Source organism: Salvelinus fontinalis, chromosome 24 (genome assembly GCF_029448725.1).
Source record: "Salvelinus fontinalis isolate EN_2023a chromosome 24, ASM2944872v1, whole genome shotgun sequence".
Classification (NCBI taxonomy): Eukaryota; Metazoa; Chordata; class Actinopteri; order Salmoniformes; family Salmonidae; genus Salvelinus; species Salvelinus fontinalis.
The window spans coordinates 40,074,388-40,087,573 of NC_074688.1; the positions used below are offsets into that span (position 1 = coordinate 40,074,388).

General features: G+C 43.3%; 1 protein-coding gene across 1 annotated transcript; it reads right to left on the bottom strand.

The window, feature by feature from the left end:
* Positions 1-292: 292 nt before the first annotated feature.
* On the bottom strand, positions 293-10,381 carry LOC129822668 (extracellular calcium-sensing receptor-like). Its single transcript, XM_055881026.1, has 10 exons — positions 10,152-10,381; positions 9,753-10,044; positions 9,339-9,581; positions 9,081-9,176; positions 8,424-8,912; positions 8,039-8,269; positions 7,617-7,740; positions 7,333-7,526; positions 6,937-7,215; positions 293-941 (listed from the first exon to the last, which is right to left on the bottom strand). The coding sequence occupies exons 1-10, from the start codon at positions 10,379-10,381 to the stop codon at positions 513-515; spliced, it is 2,607 nt and encodes an 868-aa protein (XP_055737001.1). The 3' UTR covers positions 293-512.
* Positions 10,382-13,186: the final 2,805 nt, after the last annotated feature.

Genomic DNA, 13,186 nt, shown 5'->3' on the forward strand with positions numbered 1-13,186 from the left:
ACAGCACTCTCCTGTGGTAGATAAATGACTCTGAGGAGGGACAACAGCACTCTCCTGTGGTGATAACTGACTGAGGAGGGACAACAGCAGTCTCCTGTGGTCAATAGAGATCTATTTCTTGGTGGTTTTTAATTGGACATCATGTGTTTCTTGTTGGTTTCTAATTGGTCATCATGTGTTTCTTGGTGGTTTCTAATTGGACATCATGTGTTTCTTGGTGGTTTCTAATTGGACATCATGTGTTTCTTGGTGGTTTCTAATTGGTCATCATGTGTTTCTTGGTGGTTTCTAATTGGACATCATGTGTTTCTTGGTGGTTTCTAATTGGACATCATGTGTTTCTTGGTGGTTTCTAATTGGACATCATGTGTTTCTTGGTGGTTTCTAATTGGACATCATGTGTTTCTTGGTGGTTTCTATTTGGACATCATGTGTTTCTTGGTGGTTTCTAATTGGACATCATGTGTTTCTTGGTGGTTTCTAATTGGACATCATGTGTTTCTTGGTGGTTTCTATTTGGACATCATGTGTTTCTTGGTGTTTCTCTCTGGTCTCAGAAGGATGATGAAACACTTTGGAGCAAACAGACAGAACAGCAGCCCAAAGCTGGAGGCCAGGATGGCAAAGATCTCTACAGCTACTGTGTACTTCCCAGGAGAGCTGACATAGGCAGGGATGAAGGAGATCCACACGGCACAGAATATCAGCATGCTGAAGGTGATGAGCTTGGCCTCGTTGAAGTTGTCTGGGAGTTTCCTGGCCAGGAAGGCTAAGAGGAGACAGAGGGAGGCCAGCAGGCCGATGTAGCCCAGCACCAGAGAGAAGCCAACCACAGAGCCCACCTCACACTCCAGGACGACCCTCGGCCCCCGACCCTCTCTGTCCCCCCTCTCAGCAGGTCGGGGTGGAGCTAGGGCCAGCCACAGTACACAGATCAGCACCTGTAGAAGGGAACGGAGGTGGATGGAAAACGCAAGCACAGTTACCATAACAACAAATGATATGGTCAGTTACCACGTTTCCATCCACAGTGTTTATGATGGTAAAGTTATACCGTGTATAAAAAAATAACGACAGCTTTGATGGAAACAGGAAGTTTCAGTACAATGTTTAAATCCCGACAGATGATTTGATCAATTGACATGGTTGGATATTTTTGTGTTGAGAAATAAATGTTGGAGGAAACACCTTGATGCGCAAAAACTGATCCAATAACTGTCATTATCAAAGTGACTTGGAGTCACATGATGACATGGTGTGTGGTCCTCCAAGCAGCTTATTAGACTACAGATGAAAGTATTTCTGATGAACTTCACAGGGTGGTGAAAGTGCACGGTATGAGCTTGATGCTCCTTTCCAATAAATGTTGAGGGTCTTATTCTGGGGACATGATGATCGATACTTGACTGCCGTTTAACCTCTCTTGGGCACGTGAGACGGTAGCGTCCCACCTCTTCAACAGCCAGTGAAACTGGTGGGCGCCAAATTCATATACAGAAATACTCATTATAAAAATTCAGAAAACAAAACATATTTTACATAGGTTTAAAGATGAACTGCTTGTGAATCCAACCACGGTGTCAGATTTAAAAAATGCTTTACGGCGAAAGCATACATTACGATTATGAGAACATAGCCCACTAAACAAATCATTACAAACAGTAGCCAGCCAGCTAGAACAGTTACACAATTTAGAAATAGAGATCAAATTAATCCCTTACCTTTGATGATCTACATATGGTTGCACTCAGCAGACATTAATTTACTCAATAAATGTTATTTTTGTTCGATAAAGTATCTTTACACTCAAAAACCTTCGTTTTGTTTGCGCGTTTTCTTCAGTAATCCACAGGCTCAAACGCAGTAAAAACAGGAAGACAAAAAAATCCAAATTGTATCCGTAAAGTTCATAGAAACATGTCAAACGATGTTTATTTTCAAACCTCAGGTTGTTTTTAGCCTAAATAATCAATAATATTTCAACCGGACAATAACGTCGTCAATATAAAATGTAAACAAGAAACTCTCTCGGTCTTGCGCAGGAAAAAGCTCTGTGACACGGCAGGGTCCACTCATGCAGACTGCTCTTACTTCTTAATTTTTCAGAATACAAGCCTGAAACAATTTCTGAAGACTGTTGACATCTAGTGGAAGGCATAGAAACTGCATTTTGAGTCCTAAGTCAATGGATACTGTATTGGCATTGAATAGAAAACTACACAACCAACAAAAAAACTACCTCCTGAATGGATTTTTCTCAGGTTTTTGCCTGCCAAATCAGTTATGTTATACTCACAGACACTATGTTAACAGTTTTGAAAACTTTGGAGTGTTTTCTATCCAAATCTACCAGTTATATGCATATCATATATTCTGGGCCCGAGATGCAGGCAGTTTAATTTGGACAGGCATTTCATCCAAAATTTCGAATGCTGCCCCCTACCCTAGAGAAGTTAACAAATAACAATATTATTTTCCATAATAATCTCATCATGTCTCATCACCCTCCCCACACAGCCTACCGGCACTGTATCTGGGAGCCGTTAGCTAGGGTTCACGTACCAACACCAGAGTGATGCACACTGCTATTTAACTCAACAGTTTGGGACAAAACTATCAGTAGAGTTGAAAAATCATAGAAACACATTGAACATTCAAATTTTATTCGGTACATGAAATTTAAACACAAAAATGTACATGTGTTCACTACGTCATCTCCCACAAATTTTTATCCTTGACAAGTCTGTTTGGTGGAAACGCCACTGGTGGGAAAATGGGCATATTATCTTTATGGAGATCTTTGAATATTCGCATGAAAATCTGTCGCCAATTGGATGGGAACCTAGCAACTGAAGGAAATAACTAAAGGTCCAGTGAATCCGTTCTGGGTAACAAAATCTTTTCTGGGTAACAATTAGGTGTGATTGTTTTCAATTAAAAGTTTTTTTTTTTAAATATACAAAAATAGCTTCTTAGCAAAGAGCATTTTATCATACAAGAATTTAGCTAGGATTGTCTGGGAGTGGTCCGAGTGGGGAGGGGGAAACTGAAAACGAGCTGTTATTGGCCGAGAGATTTGGAACTCTCTATCTTTATGGTCTTGCAAAGTTGACGTCCTCACCCCCAGTGGAAATCTAAAGGAATCCCCATTAAAATCCATCTGTTTAAGCTAGCTGTTTTATTTCATAGGCTGCATCACAATCCACAGCATCTGCCCAATGGCGGCCGTCCGCCTCAGCAGTGGAAGTTGGCGGAGCTACAGTGGTGAGACACCCTGATAATGCCGAAAATGTCTGTAGCATCACGGGACTCGTCTGAAGCCTGTACCACCGATCTGCCAACTTCTGTCTGTAGTTGCCAACTTCTGTCTGTAGTTGCCAACTTCTGTTTGTATGTAGCGTCCGAACAGTGTGGGCTACACACTTATATGACCAAACACGTACAGTACATGTTGGTCGTTTTGCTCTAGGACTCCTACAAGCCTGAAAAGACTTGTCTGAAGGTAACCCGGTACGAGTCTAAAAAACGAATGGAAGTATATATATAGTTTAGTGCCCCAAAAAATGTTTTATATGGGTAAAAACAAATATGAATAATTTCCTGATGTTTCTTATATCTCTCCCATATAGGACAGACACTTTACAACAAACTTCCTTTTTTATGAATCTCTTATTTTTTTTCATACCTAAAGTTCAAAGTCCTAAAACAGCTAAATGATCCTCGGTATGGCCGAGGGTACTTATTTGAGTGTCAGTTTAAATTGGAACTGACAACGTTTTAGCAACATTAAATGTTATTAAAATCTGTTCATTTACACCCCAGGAAGAATATGGCACCTTTTTTTTATACATTTTCTGACATGTAAGCACTTAGATATGGTCATTTTCATGTTTTCATAAATTCATAGAATGTTTGGGAAAGATGTAAAGTAAGGCATTTGTGAAAATTCTATAGCTATATAGAGTGGGAAAGCAGACATGCGTTTGGACAATTAATAGACACCAGAGCTTTGCCAGAGAATTCAATGTTAATTTCTCTACCAAAAGCCGCCTCCAACATTGTTTTAAAGAATTTGGCAGTACTTCCAACTGACCTCACAACCGCAGACCACGTGTAATCACGCCAGCCCAGGAACTCCACATCCGGATTTTCACCTGCGGGACATCTGAGACCAGCCAACCAGACAGCTGATGAAACTGTTGGTTTGCACATCTGAATAATTTTTGCACAAACTGTCAGAAACTGCCTCAAGGAAGCTCATCCGCGTGCTCGTCGTCCTCACCCAGGTCTTGACCTGACTGCAGCTCTGCATCGTAACCAACTTCAGTGGGCAAATGCTCACCTTCGATCGCCACTTGCATGCTGGAGAAGTGTGATCTTCACGGATGAATCCCGGTTTCAGCTGTACCTGGCAGATGGCGTCGTGTGGGAGAGGGGTTTGCTGGTGTCAACAATGTGAACAGAGTGCCCCATGGTGGCGGTGGGGTTATGGTATGGGCAGGCATAAGCTTCAGACAATGAACACAATTGCATTTTATCAATTGCAATTTGTGTGATGAGATGCTGAGGCCCATTGTCGTGCCATTCATCCGCCGCCATTACCTCATGTTTCAGCATGATAATCTACGGCCCCATGTCACATGGAATGTACACAATTCCTGGAAGCTGAAAATGTCCCAGTTATTCCATGGCTTGCATACGTTGAGCATGTTTGGGATGCTCTGGATCGACATTTATGGCAGCGAGTTCCAGTTCTCGCCAATATCCAGCAACTTCCCACAGCCATTGAAGAGGAGTGGGACAACATTCCACAGGATACAATCAACAGCCTGATCAACTCTATGCAAAGGAGATGTGTCGCGCTGTATGAGGCAAATGGTGGTCCCACCAGATACTGACTGTTTTCTGATCCACTCCTCTACCTTTTTTAATGGCCAACAGATGCATTGCCAGTCAGGTGAAATCCATAGATTAGGGTCTAATGAATTTATTTAAATTGACTGAATTCCTTATATTAACTGTAACTCAGTACAATCTTTAAAATTGTTGCATGTTGCGTTTATATTTTTGTTCAGTCTACATAGGATGCTGTATATCTTATTTTAACATGTTAAAACAAAAGAATATATCAATAATTTTTGTCCAGCCTTCACAGCTATGCTTGCAGATGTGCATACTATGTATATGTGCATAATCAACAAGTATTTAATCACTCGAAATAACAAAAACATAGCTATAGGTTGTAACATTTACATTTAAAACATGTTTTTACACAGCATGAATCACCGGCGCGGTTGAAGGCAGCATCGCTGTATGGTGCTCTCAAAATGTATTGTAGTTGAGTAGCCAGCCGAGGCTACTACTCAAATGTTTCTGTAAAGGGACTACATGTTTCTCCTTTGCATGTTGCTTTGTTGCAGGTTTAGTTTTTGGGGTTATTCATTGCCAAGCTTTAAAAACAGAAGCAACATTCTAGTAGCCTAGCTAGGACTGTAGAATGTGTCTGTACACTTTCCCTCCGCTGCGCGCTGTAAACCTGACAAACGAAAGCAGCGCAATTGAAGTTGAGTTCGCTGATGTGAGCGAATCAGGTTGTAATTTCAGAAAGTAGATGACTCAACTCTTGACTCATTTATATTAGCGTGTGTGTTCTATTCGGTACGCGGGCCTTGTGTTCGACACGTACGCTTGTCTATTAGTCACGTTATGACTGACTTGTGATCATTGCCATTGCTAGTTTGATTGTATTGACATTCCCAGCCTTAGTTACATTCGTCCGTTTTTGTTCAAAATATTGAGTCATTGAAACAGAAACAGTGCATCCCGAATGGGTGGGGAGGCAGCAAACAATGTAGCAGGCCAGCTGCGATTTACAACCTGATAGCAACATTTTTTGGACTACAAAGAAATGTATTGTTGAATTAAATGAATCAAGCAATGAACTGCATCCGTCTATTCTGCCCACAATGCCTTACATTATGTAATACATTTTTTTTGTAAAATAGAACCTAAGATGGTTTTGAAGTATAAACTGTGAATTTGACATTTGTGACTGATATGATTGTCTGTGTGTTTCATATCTGCAAAGTAGTTAAAACACTGTCAGTTCCTCGGCACCGAACACGTAGATGTCGATTAAGACAGCCCCCGCGCACCTCTCTGATTCAGAGTGGTTGGGTTAAACGCGGAAGACACATTTCAGTTGAAGGCATTCTGTTGTATAACTGACTAGGTATCCCCTTTCCCTTTCAAGGATGAACTCATTTACCATCTGGTGATGTCACCAGCAGGTCAAAACTCCACCCTACCAAAACAGACTGGAATTTCAGCCTTCTTTTCAAACATCACTTACACTCAGTGGTGTAAAGTACTTAATGTTAAAATACTTTAAAGTACTACTCAAGTCGATTTTTGGAGTGTACTTTACTTTACTATTTATATTTAATTCACTATATTGCTAAAGAAAATAATGTACTTTTTACTCCATACATTTTCCCTGACACCCAAAATTACTCATTACATTTTGACAGGAAAATGGCCAAATGGACACACTTATCAAGAGAACATCCCTGGTCATCCCTGCTGCCTCTGATCTGGTGGACTCACTAAACACAAATGCTTAGATTGTAAATGATGTCTGAGTGTTGGAGTGTAAAATACTTTTAGACTTTCACTCAAGTAGTATTTTACTGAGTGACTTTCACTTTTACTTGAGACATTTTCTATTAAGGTATATTTACTTTTACTCAAGTATGACTAGTGAGTACTTTTTCCACCATTGCTTATACTAAAAAGGCATTATCATCATTCACACAATTTCACAGTATTATTCCAAACTCATAGTGTGGAAATATATATAAAACAAAGGAAAATCAAGTTTTTGACTGCACTGGGCATTTCAATTCACATAGAATAGAGTAAAAACTAGATGTTCACCTGGATGAGTGTGCAGAGTGAGATACCCATCCTCTGCTGGGTGGGGCTGAAGTATCTCATCAGGTTCTCTCCAGGCAGAGTGGCCCTGAAGGCCACCAGCACCACCACAGTCCTGCTGAGCAGACAGGAGATGCAGAACACAAAGCTTATACCAAAGAGGGTGTGTCTCAGCATGCACGTCCATGGCTTCGGCTGGCCAATGAAAACCAGCGCACACAGGAAGCAGAGCTTGAGTGACAGCAGGAGCAGGAAGCTGAGCTCAGAGTTGTTGGCTTTCACCTGTAAAGAGACAGAGAAAGATAAATTAGAATGAGGGATGTCAAAAATCCCATCCTTAAATGACACAATCTCATCTCTGTCCAGAACCTCTATATATGATCATATGATTCAACTCACCAGGGCCGTGTGACGGTGGTAGAGGAAGGTGGCCAGGGCACCGGCTGTCAGTGTTGCCCCGGAAACTGAGATGACAGACAGGATGACGCCCATGGTGTCGCTGTAGGAGAGGAAGTCCACCAGCTGGGGGATGCAGGCCGTACGATCAGGGTTGGACCAGAACCGCTCTGGACACCTAATACACTCAACTGACCCTGATAGAGAAGGAAGAATAATGGTCCAAATCAGGACCAGTCAGGATTGAGGCAAAATATGAGTTGGAATCAGAACCCTAGATAGACTACCTGTTGTGTTGCTGATCTCTCCCTCAGCGCAGGACAGACAGTCAAAGCAGCACTCAGGCTTCCCCTTCTGTACCGCATGCCTGGTACCAGGGGGACAGTCAGCACTGCATACAGACACAGGGACCTACCAGAAAGCGTAGAGGACGATGTCATCATCATCATCATCATCATCATCATCATCATCATCATCATCATCATCATCATCATCATCATCATCATCATCATCATCATCATCATCATTGCTATTAAACATCATCATTACACACACACACACACACACACACACACACACACACACACACACACACACACACACACACACACACACACACACACACACACACACACACACACACACACACACACACACACACACACACACTCCTTTCTGCCTCAGTGAAACTAAACTGAACAATTTTCACCTCATCTCCGCTGCCCCCACCCCACACCACTTCATCCATGTCGATGTGGAACTGGTCTTCTGATCCCTCAGAGGACAGAAAATGTCCGACCTGGACAAACTCTGCTGTCCCCTCGGGGGTCACATGCCAGTTGATGATGTCATAAGAGGCAGGCGGATCACCATTCATGTCGAAGTGGAAAGATTCCCCCACAGGAGTACTGAAGTTCACTCCCCTCAGATAATGAACAATCTCAAAGAGAAAAGGGCATTGGAACAGGATTAAGAGTTAGAACCAGTTGTGGATTTTGTTATTTAGTATTCAAACCTTACAAAGTGTTTCACTGTATCCTGACTGGAAACATTAGTGTTGTTAACTTGAAAACAGATCAACATGTTATTCTCACCTGGCTGGGCTGAAGCTTCCTGATATCAGGGCACTGTCCACCATTAAAGACTCCGTCCCCTGGTCGACAGGCCACCATATCCTGTATGGCGTAGGCGATGGCGTACACAGCCTTGTACACATTATAGCTGGCTCTCAGCTGAGACACGTCAGCATACTGGCTCTCCCCCTCACCTATGACCTCTGACCCAGTACACTGTCGCCTGGACGACAGCGTCATGCTGAGGTCAAGCCCCAGAGAACACCCAAACATTTCTTCCCACAATAACCTCAGGAAGGGGTCGGACTTCTGGTAGTTCCCGTCTGGATGGAGGCGTGTGAGGAAAGTCCCCAGGCCGGGAATGTCAGCTTTCTTCAGGGCAAATCCAATGGTCCCGGCAAGAGAGGGCAGGTTTTCAGGGGAGGAGAGAGTAGAGTCAGTGACCCAGGCCTCTGAGGCAATCCACTGCTTATCTGTAATGTTCTGACGGACAACCTCTTCCATCAGGGCCTGGAGAATGAAATCGTTAAAAAGATCAAGATAGTCAAGCTGAAATGCATCATTATCAATTAGGAAATGATTGTGTCTATAAAGGGCATCAAGACATGGTAAGACACAAGGACACTGCTACAGCGGTGTTACAAATCATTAACAATACTCTGACTAGTAACTGCTCACATGTGCATCCTTTGTGATAGCAAATGTCACCACCACTCTGGCAGTAGATCCTCTGATGGTGTCCACGATGTACCTGATACGTCTCTGAGACGCTACCTATGGTGATGACCATCAGTGAGAGAGAGGGAAGAGTGTCAGAAAAAATCAGAGAGAGCGTTTCTATTAGATTAGAAGAGAGGGGAAGTCAGAGTGAAAGAGAGAGAGAAAGATAGAGCAAAAGAGAGAGTATACTGACAGATCATCAGAGTGAGGTCGTACCTTGGGGAGGACCTCAGAGTAGGCGACACACACCCCAGATCCCTGGAGCTCTTGGAGAAGCAGCTGGACCCCAAACTTGCCATAGTCATCATCCCCTGAAACCAGTCCCACCCACACCCAACCCAGCTGACGCAGCAGCTTGGCCATGCCCCGAGCCTGGAAGGCATCGCTGGGTACCGTACGGAAGAATGAGGGGTACCTCCAGGTGTCACTCAAACACGCACAGGAGGCAAAGTAACTCACCTGGGAGAGAACAGAGAGAGAGAGAGAGTAAGAGAGAATTAGAATTTTAAAAAGAGAGAGAGATGGTAAGTACATGTTAGAGAGAGCGTGTCTAGATAAATATTGAAATGTAATGTGTAAGAGAGGCATCATCTCATCCTAACCCAGTCTGTTTTCCCACCCCTGCCTCACCATGGGTAAATCAAATGGCCCGAGGGTCTGTGCCACCACCATGGAAGCTGAGGAGCGGGCATCCCCGATGATAACGGGAACCTCGGGGGTTGTGCCACACTCTGTGCCCACCACGGAGGCCTCCTGGCCAGTCACCATGGCTAGGGCTGCCCCCAGGGTGGTGCCCTCTGACAGGCATGTGTCTGCAGCCAGGAACCCCAGGGTGAGGTTAGGCAGGAGGGCTGGGTCACGGTTAATCTCCTCCACAGCAAAAATCATAGTCTGGAGCCAACGGTAAGCACGCTGGTAGAAACTGACAGACAGAAGAAAGGGAGAATCGGAGAAATAGGAGGTAACTGAGTACACTGCACACCAGTGAAAACACGATGACAAAAATATTTTATCACACAAGCTGCGTACATTGTACAGGTAGAATTTCCCTTAATGCTCCTGAACTCCTGCTCTGGCAGAGGGGCTTCCACATGGATGGGGAACAGGCCCCCAATGACCACATCTCCTGCCTGATAAACAGTGCCGGATACTGGCTTAGCTATCAACCGACAAGCCCCTTCTCCACCTCCATACAGACCCCGGACAGACCCAGGGACATGGAGACAGTAGAGCAGCCACAGCCAGCCCCAGAGGCTCATCACCTGGAGAGAGACAAGGCCGAAGACTGGGAGAGTTCCGTCACCTGTTGGAGAGAGACCAAACCAAGACCTTGTAGACAGAACACTATGTAGACAGAAAGACATGATCAAAAAGTGCTTTCAATGAAGAGACACACCATACAACACAGACACCTGTAACCAGACGTGAAAAAACAGTGATTGACACACAAAACCTTGTTCTACCTCTGCCCTACCTGGCAACAGCAATCTTTATCCTGGTGAGACAGACAGGCAGAGAGAGAGAGAGAGAGGATGAGTGTCTGTTAGTCTGGCATCTCCTGCAGTGTGAGAGTGAAAGAGGGAGAGGAAGAGGAGAGAAGGGGAGCTGCTGATATAGGGAGAAATGAGCCCCCGGCTAAAAAACAAGCACACGGCCACCAGGGGGTGCTTGTAGGGAGGGAGGGGCAGGAGGGGGTTAATTGGGGACTTATTATTGGAGGATAACTTGGGGAGCAGGTAATTGAGGGTAATTGGAGGAAGCCTGTGAGGGTGATGTTATTGAAGGTAATGTGTAGTCGAGGAGATACAGTATCTGTTCTTCAACAACATCTGATGCATCCATTCAGACAGATATTACATCATACTGTACTATAAATTATTTTAATAATTGTGGCTAAATAGATTGTCGAGATGGGTAGAAAGTGAGAGAGAGAGAGTGAGAGAGAGAGAGAGAAAGAGAGAGACAGAGAAAGAGAGCGAGAGAGAGAGTCAGAGAGATACAGAGAAAGAGAGAGAGAGAGAGAGAGTAGAGATGGAGAGAGAGATGGATAGAGAGATAGATAGACAGAGAGAGAGGAAGAGAGAGAGAGAGAAAGAAAGAAAGATGGAAAGACAGACAGAGAGAGAGACAGAAAGAAAGAGAGAGAGAGAGAGAGATGAGGGAGGGAGGGAGGGAGGGAGGGAGGGAGGGAGGGAGGGAGGAAGGGAAGAAAGAGAGATGGAGGGAGGGAGGGAGAGAAGAAAGAGAGATGATGAGGGAGAGAGAGAAGAAAGAGAGAGAGAGAGATAGAGATGAGAGAGGGAGGGAGGGAGGGAGGGAGGGGTGGAGGGAGGGAGGGAGAGAGGGAAGAAAGAGAGAAGAAAGAAAGAAAAACTAGACAGAGATTTTCTTCCTCTATACCTTGTGTTCTCTGAGCTGTACCATTGACAGCAGTTTGTTGTGGGATATAATTGCATGTAATTAAAGAGTGGCTGTGACAATGATGTTAATCACTTTAATTGTGCTGACGACGTCGGTATTAGTGTGTGTACAGAATGTGTATGTGTGTTTGTGTGTGTGTGTGTCCTAGTGACAAAGAGCTTCCTTTTTCCTCTCTCATTTGCTGTGTTCACATGTTTTGAAATACATTTCCTGTGCCATCCTATTCACATGTAATGTGTTCAATCATTGAAGTGTGACATCTCATGTGTGCTACCCTTACGCATGTTCTAAATTATCATTAATTATCATTATCTATAAAGCATGTTCTAAATTATCATTAATTATCATTATCTATAAAGCATGTTCTAAATTATCATTAATTATCATTATCTATAAATTGTCAGTGCTATTTATTAAGCATGTTCTAAATTCTCAGTGCTATTTATTAAGCATGTTATAAATTCTCAGTGCTATTTATTAAGCATGTTATAAATTCTCAGTGCTATTTATTAAGCATGTTATAAATTCTCAGTGCTATTTATTAAGCATGTTCTTAATTCTCAGTCCTATTTATTAAGCATGTTCTAAATTCTCAGTGCTATTTATTAAGCATGTTCTAAATTCTCAGTGCTACATATTAAGCATGTTCAAAAAAAATTGTAGACCTCCACAAGTCTGGTTCATCCTTGGGAGCAATTTCCAAATGCCTGAAGGTACCACATTCATCTGTACAAACAATAGTACACAAGTATAAACACCATGGGACCACGCAGCCGTCATACCGCTCAGGAAGGAGACGCGTTCTGTCTCCTAGAGATGAACGTACTTTGGTGAGAACAGTGCAAATCAATCCCAGAGCAAATGCAAAGGACCTTGTGAAGATGCTGGAAGAAACAGGTAAAAAAGTATCTATATCCACAGTAAAACGAGTCTTATATGGACATAACCTGAAAGGCTGCTCAGCAAGGAAGAAGCCACTGCTCCAAAACCGCCATGAAGATCATACTTTTCTGGTCTGATGAAACAAAAATAGAACTGTTTGGCCATAATGACCATCGTTATGTTTGGAGGAAAAAGGGGGACGCTTGCAAGCCGAAGAACACCATCCCAGCCGTGAAGCACGGGGGTGGCAGCATCATGTTGTGGGGGTGCTTTGCTGCAGGAGGGCCTGGTGCACTTCACAAAATAGATGGCTTCATGAGGAAGGGAAATTACCTGGATATATTGAAGCAACATCTCAAGACATCAGTCAGGAAGTTAAAGCTTGGTCACAAATGGGTCTTCCAAATGGACAATGACACCAAGCATTCTTCCAAAGTTGTGGCAAAATGGCTTAAGGACAACAAAGTCAAGGTATTGGAGTTGCCATCTCAAAGCCCTGACTTCAATCCTATAGAAACTGAAAAAGCGTGTGCGAGCAAGGAGGACTGCAAAACTGACTCAATTACACCATCTCTGTCAGGAGGAATTGGCCAAAATTCAGACCAACTCATTGTGGGAAGCTTGTGGAAGGCTACCCTGAATATTTGACCCAAGTTAAACAATGTAAAGGCAATGCTACCAAATACTAATTTAGTGTATGTAATTTTCTGACCCACTGGGAATGTGATGAAATAAATAAAACCTGAAATAAATAATTATCT

Coding starts and splice junctions, on each gene's coding strand:
- LOC129822668 (XM_055881026.1), bottom strand. CDS start 10,381: ATGAGCCTCTGGGGCTGGCTGTGGCTGCTCTACTGTCTCCATGTCCCT. Junction 9,177..9,338: donor ACTCTGAGGTCCTCCCCAAG/GTACGACCTCAC, acceptor TCATCACCATAG/GTAGCGTCTCAGAGACGTAT. Junction 7,527..7,616: donor AGAGATCAGCAACACAACAG/GTAGTCTATCTA, acceptor CTTCTCTATCAG/GGTCAGTTGAGTGTATTAGG.